The following is a 26,862-nucleotide window of genomic DNA, read 5'->3' on the forward strand; positions in this document are numbered from 1 at the left end:
TGCCCAGTCCCCTCCATTGAGGGGACTGCCAACTACCATTTATCACTGGGCTCGTGCTTTCCTTTTTCCTTATGTCCAGCCCACTTCATTTATTTATGTTGCCTGCCCTGTGGGCATTTGAATTCTGGAAATGGTTTAGAGAAGTGGCAAGAATCATCAGAAACTCTTCCCAAATCATAGGTTAGGGAGGTGGGGCAGTGGGGACACATGTAGGAGAGAAAAGGTCTTTGGAATCAAATCAATAAATTATGCTTCCGGCTAGCTAAATGCACCAGGGGGACAAAAGGTACACCCCAAAATATAGTCAACATTTAATAGGAAGAAATTCTTCAGCTCAGTGTCTTCCTAATGAAATATGTAACGGGAGAAGAGAAAATAGTACACAGCCCAGAGAAAGCTCAGTTCCAGGTACTGAGAACATCACTTTTCAATGAAGAGTCATGAAAATCTATGTAATTGAGATGAGAATTCAGATGTTCCCAATCACTCAGAGGGAAGCAAATTGTGAAAAGACAGAAGTAGAATCAAAGCAACCCAAAAACTAAACTCACTATACACATTTCTCAAGAAAACCTCATAGCGGTTCTCTAGGCCCACAGAGAAGGGGTTCCTACCATCCTTGGTGATGGAGAACAACTTTTCTGCTCATAATTCTTGTCTTTTTTTGGTGCCATCTTCTAAAGTGTCAGAATCTTCCTCATAAATGGTAATAGAAGGTGATCTCCTATGTCGTTCATAAATTTCTTCATTCTTGGCAATTATCTTTTGCCTATAAAGAAAGAGAAGATGTTATCACTATAGACTCAATGGGTAGAAAGGGGTGTGGGGTATCTAGGGGGAGAGAAATGTGGCTTCATTTCTTCACTGGGGGGCAGTCTCACGCATTACTTGTAGCAGCTTTGGATTTAGTGAGATATGATAGTTGGGTGGCCAAATTCCCATGGGAGGAATTTACTACTAGATTAACATGATGAATAACTTCCCTTTATTAAAGTATTGACCAAAAATTATTTCAATGAGTTGAGATGCCTCTTCGGGTAACAGTATAATTTCTGACCTGAAGCTGATTTCCACAGGAACCAGATGCAGCTGTATCTAAGGGCAAAGCATTGACACCTAACCCTCTAAACTCTAAAGGGAGACTGATTGAAAAATAATCCTCAGTCACAGAACTGAGTAAACTCAGAGACTCTCAGATAAATCTCATGTGTCGTTTGGCAAAATCAGACATAGATAAGGGAGAGGAATCTACACACATTCCCAGCACCACTTGAGATGAACTGTCTGCCCTCAGCAGGTAACTTCTGTGGCCAGGCTCAGACTGAGCATCCCTCTCCCAAAAACGCCCGTGTCTTGACTTCATTAGGGAATCCCTGGGCTCATCTTCACCTATTCCTCACCCAAACGCCCTCCCATTTTCTAGATTTAACTCAGCCCTGTCTTTTTGAGCAGCATCATTTCACCTTAGATGAATGTTTTCTTCTGTCAGGAGCTGTATGGTGTATTTAAACTTTTCTTCAGCTTCAGCAAGCTTGGCCTGGAGTGTTTGCTCTAGATTTCCCACCACAGCTTTCTGAAAGACATATAAATGATAATAGCCATCTTTCCCAAACTAGAGTCACCCAGAGAGAGCCACAAGGCAGGGCTGCACAGACACCTGGGTTCCTCCCCGCCACTCCCATCCCCCCTCCAGGACTCACCTCTTTCTGGAGTTCCATCTGGGTTTGGTAGAGGGTTATGTTAAGTGATTCTAGGATAAGAGCTTGTGCGTGCAACTCTTCCTCTATGACCTGTGTGAGAAGACACTGTTTCAGGACATCGTGACAATGTCTACCCGTTTATTCTCTTCTCTGGGGCACCTGGACTAGAATGTGAAGACTTGACTTTAGCGACTCTTTCTCCTGCACCATTCAGTCACTAGGCCCTGTTAATTCTACCTCCTCTATGCCTCGCCCCTATCTAGTCCCTCTTCTGTCACTGCCCCAGAGCCAGCCCTCACCAGAGCTCGCGTGGGTTGCCACAACAGTTACCAATCATTTATTCATTAAACAAATGTTTGTTAAGTATCTACTACAGATTGCAGCTATATGACATTCTGGAAAAGGCAAAACTATAGACACAGTAAAAAGATCAGTGGTTGCCGGGGGTTGGGAGGGGAAGCAAGGGATGAACAGGTGGAGGACAGAGGATTTTTAGGGCAGAGAAAGTATTCTGTACTACTGCAATGGTGGATACACGGCATGAGGCATTTGACAAAATCTAGAGAACGTACAAGACAAAGAGCAACCCTAACGTGAATTATGGACTTCAGTTAAAAACGATGTATCGATACTGGTTCATCAGCTGTAACAAATGTACCACGCAAATGCAAGATGTTAACAGTAGAGGAAATTGTATGGTTCAGGGGGAGTATATGGGATATCTCTGTACTTCGTGCTTAATTTTTCAATAAACCTAACACTGCTCTAGAAAATAGTCTATTAATTAGAAAAAATCTACTACTGTATTAGGCACCAAGAATATTACGATGAAGAAGACAGATATAATTGCTATTTTTATGGGGATACCTTTAGTGAGGGAAACGTAAAAAAAATAAATAAAATTAAATAAAATAATTAGAATAATAAATTGAAAACAAACCAAGGATGCAGTATAAGTGCAGGGAAGGGATAAGTGTGGAATCTACTTTAGATAGATACTGAAGAGACTATAACAATGAACTCGATGGGTCTCTGCTCTCAGGTGTCGGCCTCATTTAACTCCGACATGTTCCCAGAGCTCTTCCCATGTAAAGAGCATCCTCCCAGGATGCATAAACTGGAGAGGTACAATCACTTACTGCAACTGCATTGTGCAAAGCACTGTACCAGGTCATTCTGCATTCTTTCATTTATTTATTCATTCAAAAATCAATTGCTGTTTACTGGATGACTATGATGTGCCAGGCACTGTTCTAGAAACTGGGGATTGGCAGTAAAGAAAACGGACAAAAATCCCTGCCTTCAATGAGTTTTTCAGGTTAGATGGTCATAAGTCTATGCAGAAAAATAAAACAAGGAAAGGAAGTGCGGGCAAGTGGCTGGGCCTTTAAATAGAGTAGCCCGAGAATGTGACATTTGAGTCAAGACCGGAAGGAGGTAAGGATGTTAGCTGTGTGTGTATCTGGGAAATGGCTTTCCAGGAAGAGAGAATGTCAAGTGCAAAGAGCCCAAAGTGGGAGCATCCTGGCCTGTTAAAGAAACAGCAAGAATCCCAGGGCCACTGGAGTGGCTTGACGGAGGGGAAGAAATAGAGGGAGATGAGGTTGGGGGAAAGAACCACCAGCAGGAAGCAGGTAGAACAATCCCTGGGGTCAACACAGGACTGGGAATAGTTCATATTCCCACCGCCGGTGTAGAAAAATCCTGCTAATACACAGACTATTGCGTAGACTACGCAGATTATTATCTCAGTAGTGGGGAAAAATTAGCCGTCGACTAAAGATTGCTTTAATCCTGGCCAAAAAAGCTGAAAAGCAAAGTTTGAAAAGATCAAACTGTTTCTGAGTAACTTAACTGAATACCAGCACAAAGCTCAACAACACTTAAAGGAATACAAAAATATTCAGCACCCAACAGGTAAACTTCACAATGGGTGGCATCCAGTAAAAACTTACCAGGCATGCAAACAAGCAAGAAAATATGACCATAAACAAGCAGCAAAATCAATTAATAGAAAGAGACCCAGAAATGATACAAATGATAGGCTTCGTAGACAAGTTTGGCAAAGCAGTTCTTACGATTCACTGGGTCTACCTTGCTCCAAAGCCCATTCCTTCGCCTTGTAGAACAGGGTAGTCTGTGTGCCCGACAATGCTGAAGCCCTGTCTGGGCTCCAAGACGTCATTCCACACTCTCAGAATGGCTAATCTCTTCCCAAATTTGACCATTCTGGATCCAAATTAAATTCCCAGTGAAAGAAGAAGCACAAGGCAGTTTGTGGGTTTGAACAGCTTCCCTTCAGGTGTCTCCCACATGGAAGTGCCAAAAATTGTCCCAGAAGAACAGAGTTCCTTGAGGAGGCTGTGAGGGGTGAGGTATACTCAGAGTTTTAAGGAGAGGTTTGGAGCCAGAGTTCCCAGGGGATAGTATTGTACTTTTCAGAGCTTAAGGGAAGAATTGGGCATTTTAGCAGTCAGGGCCATTTCAGAGTTTGAGCCTTACTAGAAACGGAAGGCACCTGACCCTGAAGATCACACAGTATATTGCTCGTGTATTTGTTCAAATATGGCTCTAAAAAGACACCAATGGCTTTGTTTTACAGATAGTTCTAAAATCTTTTTTGACTTATTGAATCCAGCAAACTCAGCGTTAGGTCTTCCATTTTTTTGTTTTTAGGAAAATTATCATAGATTCCATTTTATTGAAAGTATATTATAACAGCAACTAGAAGGATGTGCAGCTATGACATACAACTATCTACTGGGGCTTTGGGGGGAAAAATGAAAAAAAAAGAAAGTATATTATTTTACTGATGTATTTGTAAGGTGCTAATTCCACAGGAAAAATGAAAAAGTTTACCTCTTTGGTCTTTCTCAGCTCCTCTAATTGCAAAGTGTCCCTTTCATGTTGTTTCAAGAGCTCCTAGAAATAATTTTTTTTGGAAAAGGTCAGCACTGGGGTTGTGGCACTTGTTTCAGAAAATTAAGAAAGCCAAAGTAGGATTCAGGAATATAATATTTAACAAAGTTTAGATATTGGTTTAAGGAAGCACATATTATAAACCAATGACATGACGTGTTGAAGTTAAATAATGAAAATGTTACTCGTGTTCAACCTTAGCACATTGACAAGTATTAAAGGAAATTATATTTTCACGAAAGGCTTTTCTTGTTAGTGTATACATGTAATACTGTTAAATATCCAGTTCTCCACAGAACGAACTTTATATTCAATGCAATCCCAGTCAAAATACCAGCAGGATTTCTTACCAAGATAATTCTAAAATTTATATAGAAATACAAAGGATATAGAAGAGTCAGAATAATCTTGAAAAACAAGAGCAAAGTTAGAAGATTTTCACTTCCTGATTTCAAGCTACAGTAATTAAGACAATGTGTTATTGATCTAAGCACAGACAAATAGTTGAATGGAATGGAAGGGAGAGTCTCTCCTACCCCCCAAATACATCAAAGACACCAAGGCAACTTACTGGAGAAAGGAAAGTTTTTTCCACAAATCATTCTGGAACAAACGGATGTTCATATGGAAAAAAAAGACCTGTGACCTCTACCTCACTCCATACACAAGAATTATTCAAAATGGATCCTAGAATCATAAAAGCTAAAGTTATAAACCTTTTTAAAAAATAGAACATCTTCATGTTCTTGGAATAGGTAACAATTTCCTAGAGAGGACACAAAAAGCTGTAACCATAAAAGCAAAAAATTGGTAATTTGACTTTCATCGAAATTAAAAACTTCTGCACATCGAAAGACAACATGAGCAAAATGCAAAGGCAAACCACAGGCTGGCAGGCAGAATTCACAACATGTGTGTCTGACAAAGAACTCGTATCCATAGTGCAAAAAGTACTCCTACATATCAATAATAAAAAGATAAATAACCCAAGTTTTTTAAACGGCAAAAGAATTGACACTTCACAAAAGAAGATGTAGAAATGGTCCAATAAGCATATGAAAAATTGCCCAACATAATTAGTCATCAGGGAAACTAAAACTGTAATCATGTAAAAAAGCAAAACTAATCTATGGTGTAGGAATTGAAAGAGGGGCTGTCTTGGGGCAGGTTTTGAGGGAGATAGGGCTTAAGTGGAAAGGAACAGAGTGCTTTCTGGGTTGATGAAATGTTCTAGATCTTGATTTGAGTGTTGGTTACATGGATGTATACATTTGTCAAAACCTATCAAACTGCACACTTCCTATCTGTGCATTTTGCTAAGTATAAATTACACCTCAATGAGAGAAAAGAGAGAGAGACACAAAGCACTCATTTACAGATTTATAGTCACCATCACTAGGGAGAAAATAGGGGGAGGAAGGGATACATCAGGTGATCAAATCTCTCCCCCCAGAGGAACTGCTGCCTCTTATTCTGAGCTCTCTGGACCGCAGAAGCACTAGACATACTGCAGAGCACGCCCCGTCTTCTCATTATTGTTTTGCTCAGTTATATAGCGAATGCCAGAAAAAGGCTTTTATTGGTGAAATTAGCAGCTTTTCAATTAGCATGATGGTGAGAAATGTGCTCTTAAAAATGGAATATTCATGCTAAAATATTTTAGAGACACTCTCCATTTTGCACGAAAAGGGTACAAGAATCTAACAAAGCGTGTACCCTGTGCACTTAGGGACGGCGTCTAAGACTTGACTCCTAAATGATCCTGCGTCCTGCTGAGGAGGAGCTCTGGTTGCCTGACGCTGACTACAAGGGTTACAGAGTCCTGCCTCTGTAATACTGTTGTGTATAACTCTGATGAATCTTTCATGCGCCCAAAAGCTCAGAGAGCTGGTGGTATAACTGCTTGGGACCTGCCTGTTAACGCATGTTCGTTTAGCAAATGTCCGTGTGTTTGGTGGAATTTGGTCTGAGACCTGCTTTCATTATAACCTCGTATCAATATCAAGGTTGTGCAGGAGTGACTGACAGGAGTAGCTAACCCTCGCCCACCTCTAACTTTAGGTAGCTACTCTTGTTTAGTAAGAGGTGTTCATGACCAAATTTGCTGAGTTTAGTTTGCAACAGTGCCCTTTCTCTTCAGCTGCAAGGACAAGAAGGACATTCAGAGACTGGGATTTTGGCAAAATTGGGAGTTTCAGGTTCTATATATACGTTTAGCATTCTATTATTTCCTGTTAACTACAATTCTCATTCCAATAACCCTATGGTAAGACTGTCTACATAAAGGATAGCAAGATTGTCAGTCTACTTGCATGTATTTCCAGGGCAGCTAGGAAAGGAGGAATAGGTCCCTAAAGACAAAAAGCTCGCCTAATTACCCAGGCACACCTGAGAGCTGATGTCCCATCTAGACTGCACATCCAAACCCTGACGTGCTGTGGGCTCAGTTACCTCCTTCTCGCGATTGAAGTTCTCAAAGACAGCACTGTGGGAGTCCTTTATTTTCTTCCTTTCTTCCTCTGACTCTAATTCAAACTTCTTTGTCATCTTATGTTCTGTGGAGGTGAGAGGAAGTCAGATATATGTGTAGATGAGTGAAAAACAGAGGCAGAGACAAAGCCAGAATATCTGAAGATAATAGAAATTCCAGACTGGGTCAGACTCAAGGTCTTTCACCCTGGTGTCAGGCCTCTGACGCCCACCCAGAGATGCTTGAGAGTGAGGCTAACACGGTGCTGGTTCTCAATCACGTCCCCATGTGGGACTTACCTCTGACGTCTCTGGTTCTGTTCACGTGGTTTATTTTGGATCTGTTGCTTATTATTTTGTCCACTCCCTCTGGTGAAGTAACCGCTACGCTTTCTTGGATATCTTTATCTTAAAATACAGCTCTTGGCTAATGTGACTTTTCCAACAATACAATCCATTCAGTACTTAGCCCTGGGGTGGAGGTAAGCTTAAATGGTTTGCGGAACCTGCCAGCAGTGCCTCAATGCTAAACAAGAGGAAGCAGGCGTGAGGGCTGACACAAATCTCTTCAGGATCGCGGTGCTGGGGGTGGAGAGAGAGGCAACCCCTGGGCTCACAGGACAAGTCTGGACGGAGATTCACTACAAGCAGCTAACGACTGGTCCTCCAAAACTGGTTGTAACGCCTTAACTTAGACTTTGACAACATGGGACGTGTGTGATAGCCAGGAGTCGGGAGATGACCCGGGCTATGCCACCCAGGATTCCAGGTCACGCCTCAAACCGGAGCAGCGCCACTCTCTGTTCCCGTCTTAACTCCAGGTACTCATGCTGCCTTCTCACAGTCCCGAGTCGCCAGCCGGGTAGGAACGACCTTGAGGATAAACTTCCCCAGGGAGTATCTGCATTTAAATGACTAATTTGTTAAAATCAACAAAATCTGATATGAATTGGGTGGGGGTAGGATGTGGAATAGGTTTATAGAGGCCCCCCTCCTGCCTCAACTAGTCCTGTAGCTCAGGGAGCAGAGGCTCGGTGAACTCCTCTCTCCTTTTTCCATTTACGAAGAAGCTCAGTGCGGGTAGGAAGCTCATCTGTAGAGCACTCTGTATGACCCAAACTCTGTGCTAAGTGTTGGAAAGATTAAAAACATAGAGCAATAGGGGGCCGGCCTGGTGGTGTAGTGATTAAGTGCGCGTGCTCTGCTTCGGCGGCCAGGGTTAGCAGGTTTGGATCCCGGGTGCCTACCTATGCACCTCTTGTCAGGCCATGCTGTGGTGGCATCCCATATAAAGTAGAGGAAGAAGGGCACAGATGTTAGCTCAGGGCCAATCTCCCTCAGGAAAAAGAATAGGATTGGCAACAGAGGTTAGCTGAGGGCTAATCTTCCTCACCAGGAAAAAAAAAAATAGAGAGAGCAATATATAAATGTATCAAATCAACATGTTGTATACTTGAAACTTACACAATGTTATATGTCAATGATAGCTCAATTATACATATATATAATAAATTTGTATATAATCAATATACATAATATATGTAATCATATATGTATAATCAAACATGGCTTCCTTTGGAGGGATGTGGGAATATAGAGGCTCTCAGTATAATGGATTGTATTGCCCTCTCCAAACAACTGAATATTTGAAACTCTAATTCAAGAAATTTTTTCTGGAACTGTGGGGTCACCTGTATCCAGATAATAAGCCTACACTCCTACAGATGTCCCAAAGCTTGTTGTAGCCCACGATGGCCGAACTTGGAACCAGTGAGTTTTGGCAGGTGTGGGCTTAGACTCCCAGGTGGCTGAACTTCATAGAAGACTCCATCCTTGTTGTCACTTTCTTAAAAACCCCAGGCACCTTGCATTCAGGAGACCAGCCATGTGGCCCGTCACCCTCAGTGAACCCAAGGTTGCCTTCCTCGAGTGGAGACCAAGCTTAATGGCAGTTTTTTGGTGCACCTGTCATGGAAAAGTCAGAAGTGTCTGTACTCACTTTGCTGTAGCAGGATCTTTTCCCACTCCAGCTTCTCATCCTTCTCCCATTCTGCCTTCTTCTCTGACCACTTATCCTCCAGCTCATCATGAATGCTGTCCTGTGGAGGCACAGGGCACCACAAAGAGAAGGTGCTGAGAAAGGACACCTGGAGAGGCTGGGAGGCCCCCCAGCACTGCACACCCACCCTCAGCACAGTGCAGCTTCCCTCACCTGGGACTCGTGCTAGGGGGCCCCGACATGCGGGGCTGATGGAGGTAAATTCCAGCCCAGCCCACCTGAGGGCCTGCGGACCCTGAAAGTCAAAGGCGAACTCTGCATGTGTTTGCCCCCCTGGATCAGGGTTTCCTTTGAAGATAGGGAGGGCCCCCATGAGGACGCACAGGTCAGCGCTCTCTGAACCATGAATCAATAGCACACGAAGAAACAAGGGAATGGCCTCGTAGTTAACTGAACACTTAGAAAACAATGGGATACTTTTCAGAGTGTCTACTTTTCCTCAGCAAGCCTAACTTCCTTTGTGGTTGAGGTTAAATAAACCTAGCCCGATGCAGTCCTGGGGGTTGGTTCAGACTCCATGAGGTGGGATGGCAGGAGGGGAAGACTCAGGATCTGGCTGCGGCTGTAAGGTCTCAGGACACTGGCCCCCTCGCCGTTCAGGTCAGCAGCAGGCTTCGCACCGGACTCAGCATCAGAGCTCGTCTATAATTGTTTGTGGCCATTTAGATAGAGGTTCTCGCTCATCCTCTTTGAGACTGGTGGGCAGGTCGGTTTAGCTAGAGGTCAACCCTCTGGAGAGGCCCAAACTGACGCAAGCATGAAGTGTGCCGCGGAAACCGGGAGAGCTTGCCTGCCGCCACCCTGCCGCTTCTCTTAGGCGCTGCTCTGTGACGCTTTCCCCGACTCTATCAAGGTACAGCGTGAAAAACGAGCTTTGGATACAAGCTCAGAACTGAAATTGTGAGTGGAGAATAGAATTTCAGAGGTGGGCCTTGTCTGCCTGGGACTGAGTTGTTTTCTGGGGCTCCGGACTTTCAGCGCTAAGACCTGGAAAGTCCGGGCCAACCAGGGCTAGTTGGTCACCACGGGTTGGGGCTTGCCACCCCAGCCCTTGCCCTGTCCACTCCCCATCTGCCACTCCCGTCCCCCTAGGAGGAAATCATATCCTGTTTCCCTGGGCCGCCATCAAATTAGCCAATTAAATGCATGGGTTGTGTTCTGAGATGGCTGGAGACCCCCGTGCTCTGCTGTGGGAGCGGAGCAGATACAGATACAGTGATACAGCCTTTCTGGATTCCAGTTGGGCCAACTGTATCAAAAGCCTTTAAAATGTTTATTCCTTTTGACCTAGCACTCTACTAGCATAAAAGATGTTATAAAGTACAGACATTAGCGGTATCTTGGGGTGGTGATAGTACTTTCTTTCTTTCTTTCTTGGTTTTGTATTGTCATTAAAAAAATGAGCAGGTGTTACTTTTGTAATCACAAACGTATTTTTCAATGGGCTTCCTTAGGGTCTGGGTGACTGACTCGTCACGCACGGAAGCCATCGCAGTCTGCAGGCTCACTCTTCTCTCTGGGTGCAGCTAGTGCCACTGAGGTCCCGGGAAGCGGGGAATCTCAGGAATTATTTTCTGGGCAAGGGCTCTAGATTCATCCCAATGTCATCAGCAGGAAGGAGCTTTGCTTTTCTTACTCTCCTCATCCATCAAGGAGCTCCAAATCTTACCTGATACATATAAAACATATTCTTCAAATATTTATATTCCTTTCCCATCTCCTCTGGACAAAAGGAAAATAACAGGGTTGTCATTACTCCTCTGAAATGCACATTTTCAAATTCAACTGTGAGCTCTTCTACCTTCCCTACCCCAAACTCATCCCCTAGACGGTGAAAGCGTGTGTGCCTCAGAAATCACTCTGGAAACTTATTTGAAATTCAGATGCCTGGACCCCACCCTAAATCTACTGAATTGAGGTCTCAGAGGAGAGGCCCATGATCTGTCGATAATATGCTTCTCAGGCGATTCTGATGCACATGAAGTCTGAGAACTCATGCCCAGAGTAAACCTACGTCTGTGGGAAAAAGAGGAGCAAAACCTTGCAGCATGCATCTGCTGCTCTCTTTTTAAACAGCACTTCTTAGTGTGCATTGATTTTGAAAACAATGCATGATCTCTTTAGAAAATTGTGAAGTCAACAAGGTGTAAATATCTTTAAAAAATGTAAGGCAAAAGGAAGGGAGAAGGTTATAGAGTTTCTCCTTCCCCCTGTGGAGACTAGTCTATAAACTCAGAATTCTGAAGGATACACACTCTGCCCTTCCCAAGGGTAGCATAAACAATGCAATAGATGGCCAACATAACCCCTCTGGCTTACAGGGCCGCAGAAATCACAGCGTGTCAGCTAGAACTGAATGAGACACCATCATTTTACGGTGAGGAAACTTGCTCAGTTGCAATAGTGTTATATTTGTAGAACACTGAATATACTTTAAAAAGTGCCTTCACATTCTCATCCCTCTGATAAAGGCAGGTATTATTGTCCTCAATTCCCAGATGGGGAAACTGAGACTCAAGGAGGTGAAGGGACTTGCTCAGGTCCCAAAAGTTGGTCTCAGGCCTTTCCATCTTCTGGGCCTAGGAAGGACATCAGTAGACTTGGTTTCCCTCTTTTCAGTTTCATTCTCAGTCACCTTCTTTCCCTGGGCTTGGGAGGAAACCTCGAGAGACCAGCCACAGCCCACCCATGGACAGGGGAGTCCCTCGGCCCGAGACCCACATGGTCAAGCTCCCGCCCCTTCACCAGGGTCGTTCTCCCCGGTCCGACCATACCTAGTTTCTCCTGGGCAGCCAACCTCTCTGCCTTCAAGGCTGCTTGGTAGTTGCTCTCCAACTCGCTGAGCTCTGCTGTGTGGGCCTCTCTGAGCTTCCTGTGGGACCCCAGCAGAAGGCCGCAGTTGTCAAGGAAAAGAATCCCGAGCTGAGCTGTCACATTCACCAGATCCCACCTCCCCTCCCTGGCACAGGTGGGCAGGCTGCAGGGCCCTCACTTCCATATGCATTCTCCTGGCACCCACGCAGAAAAGGGAGCGAAGAGCCCTGTTTGCGCCAACCACTCTTTTTTTTTTTTAATATATATTCTTTTTTTTTAAATTTTATTTATTTTTTTCCCCAAAGCCCCAGTAGATAGTTGTATGTCATAGTTGCACATCCTTCTAGTTGCTGTATGTGGGACGTGGCCTCAGCATGGCCGGAGAAGCGGTGCGTCGGTGTGCACCCGGGAACTGAACCCGGGCCGCCAGCAGCGGAGCGCGCGCACTTAACCGCTAAGCCACGGGGCCGGCCCTTGCCAACCACTCTTTTGAATGGAGCCAGTGGGGGCCAGAGACTGCTGCCTCACAGCACAGTCTTTGCTTACAGCTCTCTTGGGAAACCATGGGCTGCATTAGCACCTAGGATAATTTTAGAGCCCAGGGTCTCCCCAGCCTCTATTCCAGTGTTCATGATGAGTGTTAAAATGAAAGGCCATATGAGCTGCCAAGCCATGGAAAGACATGGAGGAACCTTAAACACATACTGGTAAGTGAACAAGGCAAATTTGAAAAGACTACACACTGTATGATTCCAACTATATGACATTCTGGAAAAGGCACGGCTACAGAGACAGTCAAAAGATCAGTGGTTGCCAGGGGTTGGGGGGAGAGAGGGATGAACGGGCAGAGCACAGAGGATGTTTAAGGCAGTGAAAGTACTCTGTATGATACTATAATGATGGATACATGTCATCATACATTTGTCCGAACCACAGAGTGTACAACACCAAGAGTGAATACTAATGTAAACTATGAACTTTGGGTGATAATGACGAGTCAGTGTAGGTTCATCAGTCGTAATATACACCATGGTGGTGCAGGGTGTCAATAATGGCATAGATTGTGGGGGTGTGGTGTAAGGGGTTATACGGGAACTCTCTGTACTTTATGCACTATTTTACTATGGCCTAAAACTGCTCTAAAAAATAAAGTCTATTATAAAATAAATGAGTAAATTAATTAATTACAAAAAAATTTTTTAAAAGCAAGTCTGTGACTGAACCAGAAGGACTTCTCTCCCCCAGGATGCCTGAGGCGGCTCCGGTGCCCAGCAGGTGGTGTGAAGAGGATTTTGCGGTTTTCTTACCCACAGAGACAACACATCTCCTTTACTTCCTCTTGCCTTGTCTTTGTGGCTCTGGCTCCTGCTCCTCCCATACCTTCTTCCCTTTTGGCCCATGCCCCGACCTAGCAGTCAGGGAGAGAGTAGAGGGGAGAGGGGGAGGAGGAGGAGGGGGAAGAGGAGGAGGGGGAAAACGAGGAGGAGGAGGAGAAGCAGGGGAATGAGGAAGAGGAGAAGGGGGAGAAAGAAGAGGCGGAGGGGGAGAAGCAGGAGGAGGGAGAGGAGGAGGGGGAGAAAGAGGAGGAGGCGGAGCAGGAGGAGGAGCAGGAGGAAGAGGAGGAGGAGGCTGGGTTGAGAACAACAGCTGTCTACCACAGAAATCTCACAGAGAACAAAGAATAGCTCTTCTCAGAGGTCAACAAAAAGGGAGATTATAACTGAAATGAAATAATTGGATGAGAACGTGCAAACCCAGGAATAACCTTCTCTGTGCTACCTTTTAGTGGCCTCACGTCAAACCCTCCTGTTCTCCAAAGACCTGTGTCTCACCTCCCCCACCCCTCACCCCCCAGCTCCATTTGGCACCGTCTGAGCTGAAATCCCTCAAGGATGCAGGAGCCTTAGGGCCGTGAGCACAGAAGGGCTTGTGCCAGAAAGCATACCTGGTCTTGTCTTCAAAGCTCTGCTGCATCTCAGCGCAGCGGACATCCATTTCACGGGAGAGCTGGAAAGAGGCCAGCATTAACAACCCAGGACTGGGGACCCCACCCCATCCCAGTCTGCAACATCCGAGAAGCCTTCCCACTCACTCATTCACGGGGCATGCCCCACTCCCCACGCCTCTCCCGTTTGTGCTCTGCAGTGCCAGAGAGCACCTCACTACTGAGGGAATGGAGCCATTCTTGCTTTGCTCCATGCTGTTTGGCATGTAATCCATTCGCAATGTTGGTGCACGGACACCACCTCTGTCACTAGCTCGTTTTGCGGGCAGGTCTCATCTCCTTTGCTGGACCATGGCCTTCGGATTCTCAGATCCGTAACTCAATTGAACAATCATTTACTGAGCAAAGGGCTTGGCCTGGAAAAGTCAAAGAGGCCTAAGACTCAGAGCCTGCCTCAGTGCACTCACAATCCAGTGCTACCAAGTCCTCGTCGGCAGAGAGCCTGTGTTTCAAGCGCTCAGGATTTGCTCACTTCCAGGTGACCCTCATCCTAACACATCAGACCTTCTGGCCAGTGCCTCAAGAGGAACGGACACTTCCAAACTAGTCAGCGCCCACTGCCAGCTGAGATAAGGGGCCAGGGCCTGGCCTTGTCCCTCTGACTACACAGGGGCACCAGCACCCCTCCCTTCCACAGGGTCACCCAACAATTTGGGGTGTTCACAGGTGGGAGAATTTGAAGGACCTCAATCTGAGGTCCCTCCGTGGAAACAATCTCCGAGTATGTCTTCAGTGGGGCCGATGCTTCAGGGAGTGAAAATGTGCATTTTGCCCAGTAACCCACCACCGATGAGGTAAGTGATCTCAAGCAAATTAGTTAACTTCCTGAGCCTCAATTTCCTTTCTGTAGAAGGAAACCATAAACCTGGCAGCGTTTTCAGATAAATACAGTAATAAATCAACAGTAGAGGCGGTCTCAGCCTGAGTCACAGGCTGTCACTGTGGAACTCAGACGCATCTGGGGCACATCAGAGGGCGAGGGCGGGCCTGCCGGGAAGTCAGCCTTCACAAGTGGGTTTCAATAACAACAGGCGGGGTGGGGGTGGGGGTTGTTTGTCAGCATTGCTCTGGTTTCTCACTCCAGCCCAGGCCACCAGGCCCACTTGCTCAGGATGGGGAAGAAGAGACTGTGATCAAACAGATGGTAAAATCTAAAGGAGGTGTCACCAAAACCCCCAGGAAACATGAAGAGTGCAAATTAATATCAGCACTGAATAATAACAATAATATCTGAAGTGTGGGCTTTGGGTTTCAACAGCAACAGGAAGTAGGCATTGGAGGCTTCTGGGGCAACTTTTGAGCAGCCCTGAAAGCCCAGACGGCGCTGGTCCCTCTGGAGCTTAGCTTACCCCAAAGCCACAGCAGGCCTGACAGGCAATGGCTGGCACCCCCTAGTGTGGAGAGGACAGGGCACTGAACACACCGGAGGCCCCCGGAGAAGTGGAAATTGAGTTAGGCCTTGAGGAGGGGCTTGAGTTCCTGGAATTACAGACGAGGATGGATGCAGAGAAATACTACGGGTGACTGCGGTCTCATCTTCAGAGCTGTGGCCTGGACAACATGTCCCCAACGAGGAAAGTGCCTGGCTTCTTGCCTGGCACATAGCAGGTGATCTGAAAATACCGGTCTTTCCCTAGCCATAGAGATGTTGGCTCACTCAAGGATCACTCACCAATTTTTGGGCAGACTGGTGGTCTCTGTTCATTTGCTCTATTATCACTGTCAGCTCTGAGATCTGCTCTCCTAGGTCAGTGATGATATCAGTCCTGCGGGATAAGTCATTCTCCTGTCATCCACAGAGCTTCCATTCCCTGCCAGTCGGGACCCTCCCTGAGCAAGACTGGCTCTGGCCTGGTGAGAGCCGGGCCATATTCTGCACCTGCCCCCCCGTCAAGGGGGTGGGAGTGGAGGGGTAGAGGGGTTCTCAGGGAGAAGGAATTTGGCAGTAGGGCGGTTGAGCCTCAGACATGGCCCTTTTGGGTAAGCTAGCCTGAAGTGAGCAGGGGTGGTTTGGTGCCCTACTGAATAGAAGGGAAAGAAGAATATGTCAGAAATCTATTAGGGTTTGACCTTGATTTGGTAATAATAGTTGAAATGGAGGAGGGAGAAGTTCAGAGGATTAGGAAATGAGACGGTGGGGGAATAGGATTGATGCTGACAGTGACCCACGGACAAGGAATGGGCCAGAAAAGGATGAAGAGGGGATTTCAGAGTGCTTTCAGAATAGATACTGGTTTTCTGTGCTTCTAGGCCTGGGGCCTCCCCGATGTCTGTAAGATGATTCAGCTCTATTTGGTCGGGCCAGAGTAGACAGGGTGGCAGGCAGTGCTGTGTGCAGTGGAGCAGAGAAGAGGCTGAGAAAACAAGAGGGGAGACAGGAGGAGAGGGCACGAAGGTGTGAGCAGGGAGTTGACCAATAGAGAACTCCCGTCTTTTGAACGTGATCTTCCGTATCAGCAGTACTCACAGCTTTACTAGGGAATGACGCAAGCATGGCTATCGTGTCTTATTATGCCACAACTGATGACAATTTCCTTATGAGCCCAAGAGGTGGCTGTGGGTGCTGGCTTGACAGTGGTGCACAGCCCATTCTTCTCCTGCAGAGGGCTGGGGAGAGCAGGGCAAAGGAAACAGGCTGACGGTTCCCACAGGAGGGGAAGACAGGGTCTCGAGCCTGATTTCTCTGGGCCAGGTCAGATAAGGGGGACTCCACGAGACAGCCTCCCTCAGCCTGCACCCTTCAGCCTTGCACCAAATGAAACCACTGCTAGCGGTTTGGTTGTATCCTTTCCACACACTTATAAGTAGGTAGGTAATTGTGTGTGTGTGCATGTGTGTGTGTGTGTTTTCTGTTGTTGTTTTTGGTCTTTTAGATTTCTGTTTTGGAAAAATAATTTTTACAGCAAGCTAAAGTCCAAGGAGGAGACACTCATGGGGAGCCATTGCAATAGTGCAGGTAGGAAGTAACAGGTGGGGAAGGAGAAGGTATGAATGAGAGATTTAGGAGATGCAGTGAAGAGGATGTGGGGACTGACTCTACATGACATGGACAATAGAGGGTGGGTGGGACTTGAATGACAGAGAGGACAGCAGTGTGCTCCACCGAGATGGAGTCAGGCCAGAATCTTCCACGCTGCATCTCCCAGAGGCATGAACTGAGTGGGATCTTTGGACGTAATGAAACAGAGATGCATACTCGGGCCTCCCAGAAACACTGACTTACTCTCAATTCTCACCCTCCAAATTCAGACAGTTTTATGAATATTTCATTTGTTTATTACCTCCAGGAGCAATTGCTCTCCTTTAGTACGAATTACACTATACCCATCCATTTTCCAGATCAGCTGCCTGACTTGACCTTCATCCTGACTCTAATGGGATCAGAGCAGAGAGGTGGGTGTAGGGAGGAGCAGACGCAGGGCTGAGGAGTGAAGTGACCTCACAGCACCCTCAGAGCAGGGACTGTGCACAGAATTTCGGGGCTTGTCCTTGAGGCCAGGCCAAGCCAGGTAAAGAGAGCTCCGAAGAGCTGGACGTGGGTCCAGAGACATTACCTGGAAATTTTGCCTTTGTCCGTGATCTCAGATTCCGACCGCTTTTTCCTATTAAACATCTCATCTCCCATGGTGACAGAAATCTGCTCCCTATTCCGAATGAGGCGATAGCCAGGTGACACGTTGATCACTTCCTGGGTATTAAGGTGGAAGGTGAGATAATACTGCAGACGTGGTGTGCTGACATTCCTCCCAATCCTCCACTGGTGTCCCACTCACATCTAAAAACAGAGACGTGAGATGGGGTTCCAGGCCCAGGGCTCTCCTGTGCCCTCCCCAGGTCCCACCCCCACTCCTACCTTGGGCCCAGACTCCTCTCCTGAGATCCAATCGCAAGACTCAACTGGCTCCTGCATGTCCCCATAGGCCTCTCAAGCTCAACACAAGCAAAGCCTAACCGGTGATGCCCCTCCACACTCTGCCTCGGAGCCCTGCTCCTCCTCTGCGTCCTCCATCATGGCCGGAGGCCAGGAGGTGCGGGCATTACGGAAGTCACTCAAGTTTTGGAATTAGACAGGCCTGAGTTTAAATCTTGGCTGTGCCACCAACCACAGTTATTCAACATTTCTGTGCCTCAGTTTCCTTATCAGAAAATGAGGATAATAACTCTTCCTCAAAGGGCTTTTGTGAGGAAAAAACAAAATAACATATGAGAAGATGCCTAGCACGGTTGCAAAAACAAGCCAATGAACCCATTTTAGTCAGTTCCTCTTCTGCCCCTACAAGTCAGAAATCCGGCAGGGCTACCAGTGGCATAGACGGGATAAATTGTACCATCCAGAGTTGTGTGGGACACGACTGTGGCACCACAAGTCCTGTCCCCGTGGTCTCCCAAATGTACTTCAGCCTCATCCTCTCCTCTCCATGCCCCCCGCCCGACAGCCCGAGGTCCCCGTCCTCTCTCTCTTGGGCTCTGGCCATCCCTTCCCAGCCTTTCTGCCCTCAGTCTGGCTCTGCTAAGGTTCATCATCCTTACCACTGGGAGGGCTGTTACATTTTTGTTTGTCTATTTTTTTTCCTGGCTATTAAGGGACTGCATATGGGCCGGCCCGTGGCTTAGCGGTTAAGTGCACGCGCTCCGCTACTGGCGGCCGGGTTCGGATACTGGGCACGCACTGACGCACCGCTTCTCCCGCCATGCTGAGGCCGCGTCCCACATACAGCAACTAGAAGGACGTGGAACTATGACATACAACTACCTACTGGGGCTTTGGAGAAAAAAAGGAGGAGGATTGGCAATAGATGTTAGCTCAGAGCTGGTCTTCCTCAGCAAAAAGAGGAGGATTAGCATGGATGTTAGCTCAGGGCTGATCTTCCTCACCAAAAAAAAAAAAAAAAAAAGAGACTGCATGATCCTTGTTTAAGGAGAAAAAAAGGAAAACAGATAAAAGCAGAAAGTAGTAAAAAGCACCAACAATATCCCACTAGAGGGTGTTTTTCCTAGAATGTAAGTCTCACCTGATCCTGTGCCCGTGTCAGACCCACCAACGCCCCCAGATACCAGAAGGATTAGGCCCAAACTCCTGGGCAGATGTGAGGTCCTTCTGGGTGTGTCCCCATCTCTCCAGCAGCTCCCGTCCCTGCTGCCCCTGGTGCCCTGATGGTCCCTTCCCTAGCGTTTGTGGTTTTCCAAGCGCGGCAGATGGTTTCTTGCATCTGGGCACGAGCTGCACACTGGCCGCCTCTCCTTACCCACACAAGGCAGAGAGAGTAGAGACTAAATGCCCTCTCAGGGTCTGACTGAGCGGATTCAGGCCCTGAACACTCCAGCACATGTTATACGCAGTCATTACCGCCCCTCCTCACAGGACCATTGCAAAGATTCAATGAGGGAAGGACGTGTAAAAGGCCCGTGCCTGCACACAGTAGGAGCTCAATAAATGTTAGCCCCACTGCCCTCTTCCCATTTTTACTCACATAAGGTAATTTATTGCTCTCCTCTTGTTTTCCTAAGTGGATTTTCACTCTGCAAGAGAAAGGCCTGCTCAGAAACAACCAGAGAATGAAGAGAAGTTCAAAGCTTAGGAGCTGCACCACGATCCGATCGCTTATTTGTAAAAAGTGACATTACCGGGATGATCTCTGAGGTCTCTTTCAGCCCTCAAAATATTCAATTTCTGGAAATAGGGAATGTTTAATGGTCCAGGGATCGTCAGTTTACAGGTTGCGATAAAATGGCAGGTAGTAAAAACATGGGAAGGCGACGAGTCGCTGGTCTAATAGTAGAACCGTTCCAACAACAAGAGCCAAGAGGCTAGGAGAGAAGGTCCAGAGGCCCGTCCCATGAGCATGGCGCATAGTCTGTAAGGCACACGTTGTTTAGTGACATCTATGCTGTCAGCACAACAGCCTTTCTTATTTGCACCAGAAACTCGGGTTCTGGGACCTTGAAATTGTCAGTTAAGTGAATTCGGGATAAGCAAAGTGTTACTATTCCGAGATCATAATTAATTTTTGTTTTCAGATATAGAAACGTGAGCATAATATCGAGTCCCAAATATCAAGAGTGTCTTTAAGGGAGCTCACCTGGAAGGTTGAATGATTGGAACAAGAGTAACTAGCGTCTGATGTGCTGACAAGAATGGTTAGGCCTTGGTGTATGACATTAGGCCCTCTCCTCTCTGTCTCAACATACGCTCACACATGGACTCATACCATCAGGGGACTGCTATGAAGATAGACACCCAAAACCCGCTCTAGAAGTTCCATTTTCCCCATGATGCAAACGACCATATCACTAGGGGTTGTGGAGTTGGTTACCATGCTGGGACTGCTCCAGAGTCTGTGGGTAACTCTGCCTGTGGGGCGTGGGGTTTCCCTGGTGGAAGCAGCTCCACCTCGGTTAATAACTACCAGTCTGGTCTCGATCCCACATCTCCCACCCCCAGAGGGGGCCTCCACAGAGGCACTGAGGGATCGCCTCAGAAAACCAGGCCAATGATTTGGCTACCTTAGATGCGACCATCAACCTTTGATTTTAACTTTAACAGGCAAAAAAAATTATTCTCTGTGTTAAAAAACGGCATGACGCTTGTCAAGCCATGCTGTGGCAGCGTCCCATATAAAGTGGAGGAAGATGGGCACAGATGTTAGCCCAGGGCCAGTCTTCCTCAGCAAAAAGAGGAGGATTGGCAGATGTTAGCTCAGGGCCGATCTTCCTCACAAAAAAAAAAAAATGGCATGAATGCACAATACACACGGATAATACAATGGGGCCCACATGTAATTTATTTATTTATTTATTTTTTTGTGAGGACGATCAGCCCTGAGCTAACGTCCGTGCTAATCCTCCTCTTTTTGCTGAAGAAGACCGGCTCTGAGCTAACATCTATTGCCAATCCTCCTCCTTTTTTTTTTCCCCTCAAAGCCCCAGTAGACAGTTGTATGTCATAGTTGCACATCCTTCTAGTTGCTGTATGTGGGACGCGGCCTCAGCATGGCTGGAGAAGCGGTGAGTCGGTGTGCGCCCGGGATCCGAACCCAGGCCGCCAGTAGCGGAGCGTGTGCACTCAACTGCTAAGCCACGGGGCCGGCCACCCACATGTAATTTACAAGAGGACTTTCAACCATTTAAAATGCAGCTCAACTCATATCAACCACATGCTCCCATTCATAAACCTGAAACTCTCCTCAATGGTGATTTGGTTTGCTTTCTCCGAATTCAGGAAAGCCTTGGGTGGGGGTGAGGGTGGGGAACCACTGGGTGGCCTGGGTCTCTTTAAAAAGCTAACAATGGATTTGAGCTTATGTATTTTTTTGCTCTCAGCAAACCTCCTCGAGCAAACAGAGACCTTCCCCATTCACTTCAGAACCGCTGGAGGGGTCAGAGAGGAGCTTCGTGGGTGCTCATTGTGTCGTATAACTGTGTTTCTCTCACTGACAAGTTTTACTTTACTTCCAGATAAGGTCGATTCAGAATGACTCTCCTTTACTCTTTTTGTCCATGTCAACCTACTCAGATTACTCCAATTACACAGACCAAATTGTGACACTTTGTCAATGCAGTAGCCAGATCAGTCCCTTCGAAATGCAAGTTGGGTCATGTCACTTCTCTCAGAATCCTCTGATGGCTTCCCATATGTTATGGGCTAAGTAGTGTCCCCCCCAAAATTCATATGTTGAAGCCCCAACCTCTGGTGTCTCAGAATGCGACTGCATTTGGAGATTGGGCCTTTGAAGAGGTGATTAAATTAAAATGAGGCCATTAGGATGGGCCCTAATCCAGTTTTACTGGTGTCCTTATAAGAGAGACTAGGACACGCAGAGACCCCCCCCCCCACCCCAGGGATGCGCATGCACAAGTGAAAAGGCAGCAAGTGGGTGGCCATCTGCAAGCCAAGGAGAGAGTCCTGAGGGGAAACCAACCCTGCCGGCACCTTAGTCTTGGATCCAGCCTCCAAACTGTGAGAAAATATATTTCTGTTGCTTAAGCCACCCAGTCTGTGTTTTTTTGTTATGGTGGCCCCAGAAGCTAATACACCACCCCTTTCAGTGTAAAAGTCACAGTCCTTATGGTGGCCAGCAAACCTTACTGTATGAGTTTCCTGTTGCTGCTGTAACAAATTACTACAAGCTTGGTGGCTTAAAACAACACCAACTTACTATCTCACAGTTCTGGAGGTCAAAGTCTGAAATGGGGCTCACTGTTGCTAGGGCTGTGTTCTTCCTGGAAGAATATGCTTCCTTGCCTTTTCCAGCTCCGGAAGCTGCCCCTGTTCCTAGTGGCCTTTTCCTCCATCTTCAAAGCCAACAATTGCATCACTCTGACCTCTGCTGCTGCTGCTTTTTTTTTAAATTTTTTGTTTATTGCAGTAACATTGGTTTATAACCTTGTATAAATTTCAGGTGTACATCATTATACTTCTATTTCTGCATAGATTACATCATGTTCACCACTCAAATACCAATTACAACCCATCAGCACACACATGTGCCGAATTATCCCTTTCGCCCTCCTCCCTCCCCCCTTCCCCTCTGGTAACCACCAATCCAATCTCTGTTCCTATGTGTTTGTTTATTGTTGTTATTATCTACTACTTAATGAAGGAAATCATACGGTATTTGACCTTCTCCCTCTGACTTATTTCACTTTGCATAATACCCTCAATGTCCATCCATGTTGTCACAAATGGCTGGACTTCATCATTTCTTATGGCTGAGTAGTATTCCATTGTGTATATATACCACATCTTCTTTATCCATTGGTCCCTTGATGGGCACTTAGGTTGCTTCCAAGTCTTGGCTATTGTGAATAACGCTGCAATGAACACAGGGGTGCATGTACCTTTACAAATTGGTGTTTTCAAGTTCTCTGGATAAATACCCAACAGTGGAATAGCTGGATCATATGGTAGTTCTATCCTTGATTTTTTCAGGAATCTCCACACTGTTTTCCATAGTGGCTGCACCAGTTTGCACTCCCACCAGCAGTGTGTACGAGTTCCCTTCTCTCCACATCCTCTCCAACACATGTTGTTTCCTCTCTTGTTAATTATAGCCATTCTGACGGGCGTGAGGTGATATCTCATCATAGTTTTGATTTGCATTTCCCTGATAGTTAATGATTTTGAACATCTTTTGATGTGTCTGTTGGCCACCTGTATATCTTGTTTGGAGAAATGTCTGTTCAGGTCTTTGGCCCATTTTTTAATTGGGTTGTTACTTTTTTTGTTGTTGATATGCATGAGTTCTTTATATATTTTGGAGATTAACCCCTTATCAGAAGTATGGTTTGCAAATATCTTCTCCCAGTTGTTAGGTTGTCTTTTTGACTTGTTGATGGTTTCCTTTGCTGTGCAGAAGCACAGCACACTTCTGTATCCTCTACTCTGCTTTTGAGTCCCTCTAGTGAATTTTTCATTTCCAGTATCGTATTCTTCATTTCTGATTGGTTCTTTTTCATATCTTCCATTTCTTTGTTGACATTCTCACTGAGTTCATCTATTCTCCCCACATCAGTGAGCATCCTTAACACTCTTAGTTTGAACTCTCTGTCAAGTAGGTTGCTCATTTCTGTTTCACTTAGCTCCTTTTCTGGAGTTTTGTCCTGTTCCCTTACTTGGAATATATTCCTTTGCCTCCTCATTTTGCCTCTTTCCCTGTGCTTGTGTCTACGTATTAGGTAGGTCAGCTACATCTCCTGCTCTTGGATAGGTGACCTTATACAAATGATGCCTTATGAGGCCTGCAGTGTGCTCCCTCAGTTCTCAATGTTCCAGGGGTGACCCCTATGTGCCCTATGTGTGTCCTTCTGTTGTGGCCTGTTTGCTCTCCCTGTATGTGCCCAGGTAGGCCGAGTTATGCTCCTGGTCAGCTGTTGTAATGCTCAGCTGTTTGTAGTTGTTGTGGGCCCCTCAGTCTCTTTATCAGGTGTGCGGAGCCCCAGCTCAGTTGGCTGCAAGTTCTAATACCACATTTGTGTTGCAGTATTTCTTTTAAGTGAGTAGGCCCCCAGCGTGGCAGGTTGCTAGGCTCAGGGGCTTACAATTGCTGTAAGCCTCCAGCCTTTATGTCTCTTGTCAGCTCTCTGAGGATTGCAGCTGGGCGGGGCTGGCCTCAGGCACCGGAGCATCCAATTGTTTCAGGCTTTGGAAGGTGAGGCAAACCCACTATGTGGGTCTTCGAGAAGCACAAGTCTTCTGCAGCTGACAAACCCTGCCGCCCACAGGTCCACACACACAGTCAACACAGTCCTGCCCCGTGTGCACGCCCCGACCTCCCAAAGTGGACCCAGTCTCTCCACGGCAGCAGCCCCACACACTCCACCACTGCCCCACACTCTCCACCCGCTTCTTGCGCACGCCCTGCCCCACTGAAGTGGGCTCAGTTGCCAGGCTGCAGAGAATCCAGTCACCAATCTATGCATGCCCACAAGTTGCCTGAGGGCTTGTTGTTGGGTGGGGCCAGTCTGTAGGGTGGGCTGCCTGCCCTGGCTGAGCTGGATTAAATTGGTGCTCTGGTGGGTGGGGCAGACCTGGGCTAGCAGGCCCCAGGGAGAACTCCAATGGCGTCCTTGTCAGCACACCCACACCAGGCCACAACAATGGCCGCAGCCAATGTCTCAGTCCCTGGAGAGGTCTCACCTCTCACCGAGATGCACTCAGGGCCTATCAGGTGAGTCTCTTTTCACCAAAGCACTATGCACCTTTCTTTCTGGTGATTTTCGGTTGCTTTCTGAAATGGGTGAGTTTGTGCGTGGGCCCTTTAAGAGCTGGTTTTAATTTCTTTGTGAACCAGCTTTTCTGGGGGTATTCCCCAATGTTTTACTGGCAGGCAAAATCAGATATTATGCCACTTGTCTCGATTGTGCTGGGTCCACAAAATGCCCACAGTGGGGGCGCTCCCCGGCTCAGGGCCCCACTCCTCCAGGGAGGGCTGCGGACCTATGTGTTGCTCCCGGGTGGCCGTGCAGCTGGCAGCTTGTGAAGGTGGCATTTTTTCTCTCCTGAAGGGAGTTTCTGCCTCTTCCACCTCAATTAGGGTTGTCCTTTGTTGCAAGGGTTCCTCTTATCCAGTTTTCAGTTCTCTCTCAGGGGTAATTTTTCCATGAATAGTTCTAAATTGGCTGTGTCCGCGGGAGGAGGTGTGCTCAGAGTCTGCTTACGCTGCCATCTTGACTTCCCCCTGACGTCTGCTTCTATTGTCACATCTCCTTCTCTGTCATGTATAAGGACATTTGTGATTACCTTGGGCCTACCTGGATAATCCCCGATAATCTGTCTAGCTCAAAGTCAGCTGATTAGCAACCATGATTCCATCTGCAATCTTAATTCCCCCTTGGCAAGTAAGAGAACATAGTCGCAGTCTCCAGGGAATAGGATGTGGACATCTTTGGGGGCATTATTCTGCTGACCACACTCATCATCTCTGTTACTTCTCTGAATTCATCCCCCCGCCCCACTTCTCCACTCCCACCACAGTGGCCTCTTTGCTTTCCTGGAAAAAGGCAGACATGCCAAGCAAGTTCCTATCAGGGCCTTTGTTCTGGCTGCTCCCTCTGTCAGGAGTGCTTGCTCCAGATATCAGCAAGTCCTGCTGTCCCCTTCACACAGGGACTTGCCCTGACCTCCTTATAAAATAGCACTGTGAGCCCCAGGAAAGCAGACTTTGCTGTGTTCACTGCTGTTTCCCACACCTGAAACAGTGCCTAGCAAATGATAGATGCTCAAGAAATACTTTCCAATAAATAAATACATGGAATACATAGATTCGTGCAAAGGCCTAAAACTAAGTTACATGTCTAAGCTTATAAAATACGGGTAAAAATTTTAATTTATGAGTAAAGACAGAGTTGGAATCTACAGAAAATCTTAGACACATTAGTAAAAGGGTGAGTCATCACCATAAATACATGGGGGGCTCTTTGCCTGTGACATGCGTTGGGCATTGTGGCCTTTTAGGGCAGGAAACAGCTATTGGGGAACCCCAGTTGAGAGCTCATGGGTAGTGACTTTGAAAGCTGTGGGTGCAGAGGGCCTCCGAGTCTACAGGTAGGACCTGAGGTTTGGGGGGAATCACAGTGGATTCTGGCAATTCTCTGACACCCCTGGCAGCAATTGGTTGAAGTCAGGCAAGGCTGTGGAGGCCAAGGAGGGAGATTATTTTATTCACATACCTCAGACTATCCCTGCCCCATGGACATGAAAATACTTACTTTGGGGTGACAACAGGTTTTGTTGTTGGTTGGACATAATTTTGTCTTTTTGAAGCTGGAGGAAGAAGAGTTAGCCTGAAAGTGAAAAATAAATGAAAAAGAAAAAATTGGAAATTCAGAAACCTGTTGTAGCACCCCCAGATGAGGCACATCCCCACGGTGACCCCAAATCAGAATATATGGTCTGACAACTGAAATCTTTAAAATTGGGATGGTCTTAGGAACCTCAGGCAGAAGGCCTTGGCACTTGTTCACTGTCCCAAGGGGTCCCCGGGTTGGCAGCACAGCTCAACCCCCAGTTCCCAAAGCTCTTTGTCCCACAGGAGGGGCAGCTGCCATGGGCCTTTCCCTGCAGCACTAACCCTGAGATGCCCTCATTTAACATGACACCAAGCTCGGCAGCACCAGCAATAGCAATGTGCAGGCAGCGGGCCAGCAGGAAAGCTGGCAAAGTGAGGCTTCCTGGCCCTCTCAGGATTTCTCTGCCAAGCTGACTGTCTGGAAATCTTGTGAAAGAAAGAAGGCTGCAAATGGAACCCAAGCCCCAGGCCCCACTCCACCCCAGATAATCCTCACTTGGGCTTCCCTGGGGAGGGCTTGCTTGGTGGCTGAGGGGTCTTGATTAGCTTCCGTGTTCCCGAGTTCCAGGGGTCCCGGCAGGTGCAGTAGATGAGAGGGTTGGGGTACAT

General features: G+C 46.9%; 1 protein-coding gene across 1 annotated transcript; it reads right to left on the reverse strand.

Annotated features, from left to right (window-relative positions):
* On the reverse strand, positions 1 to 26,862 carry FLACC1 (flagellum associated containing coiled-coil domains 1). Its single transcript, XM_058548652.1, has 14 exons — positions 26,750 to 26,862; positions 26,174 to 26,248; positions 19,438 to 19,486; positions 17,521 to 17,654; positions 15,639 to 15,732; positions 13,907 to 13,968; positions 11,922 to 12,019; positions 10,817 to 10,869; positions 9,088 to 9,187; positions 7,071 to 7,174; positions 4,560 to 4,622; positions 1,701 to 1,790; positions 1,464 to 1,573; positions 1 to 769 (listed from the first exon to the last, which is right to left on the reverse strand). The coding sequence occupies exons 1-14, from the start codon at positions 26,860 to 26,862 to the stop codon at positions 646 to 648; spliced, it is 1,269 nt and encodes a 422-aa protein (XP_058404635.1). The 3' UTR covers positions 1 to 645.

This window comes from Diceros bicornis, chromosome 10 (assembly GCF_020826845.1).
Source record: "Diceros bicornis minor isolate mBicDic1 chromosome 10, mDicBic1.mat.cur, whole genome shotgun sequence".
Classification (NCBI taxonomy): domain Eukaryota; kingdom Metazoa; phylum Chordata; class Mammalia; order Perissodactyla; family Rhinocerotidae; genus Diceros; species Diceros bicornis.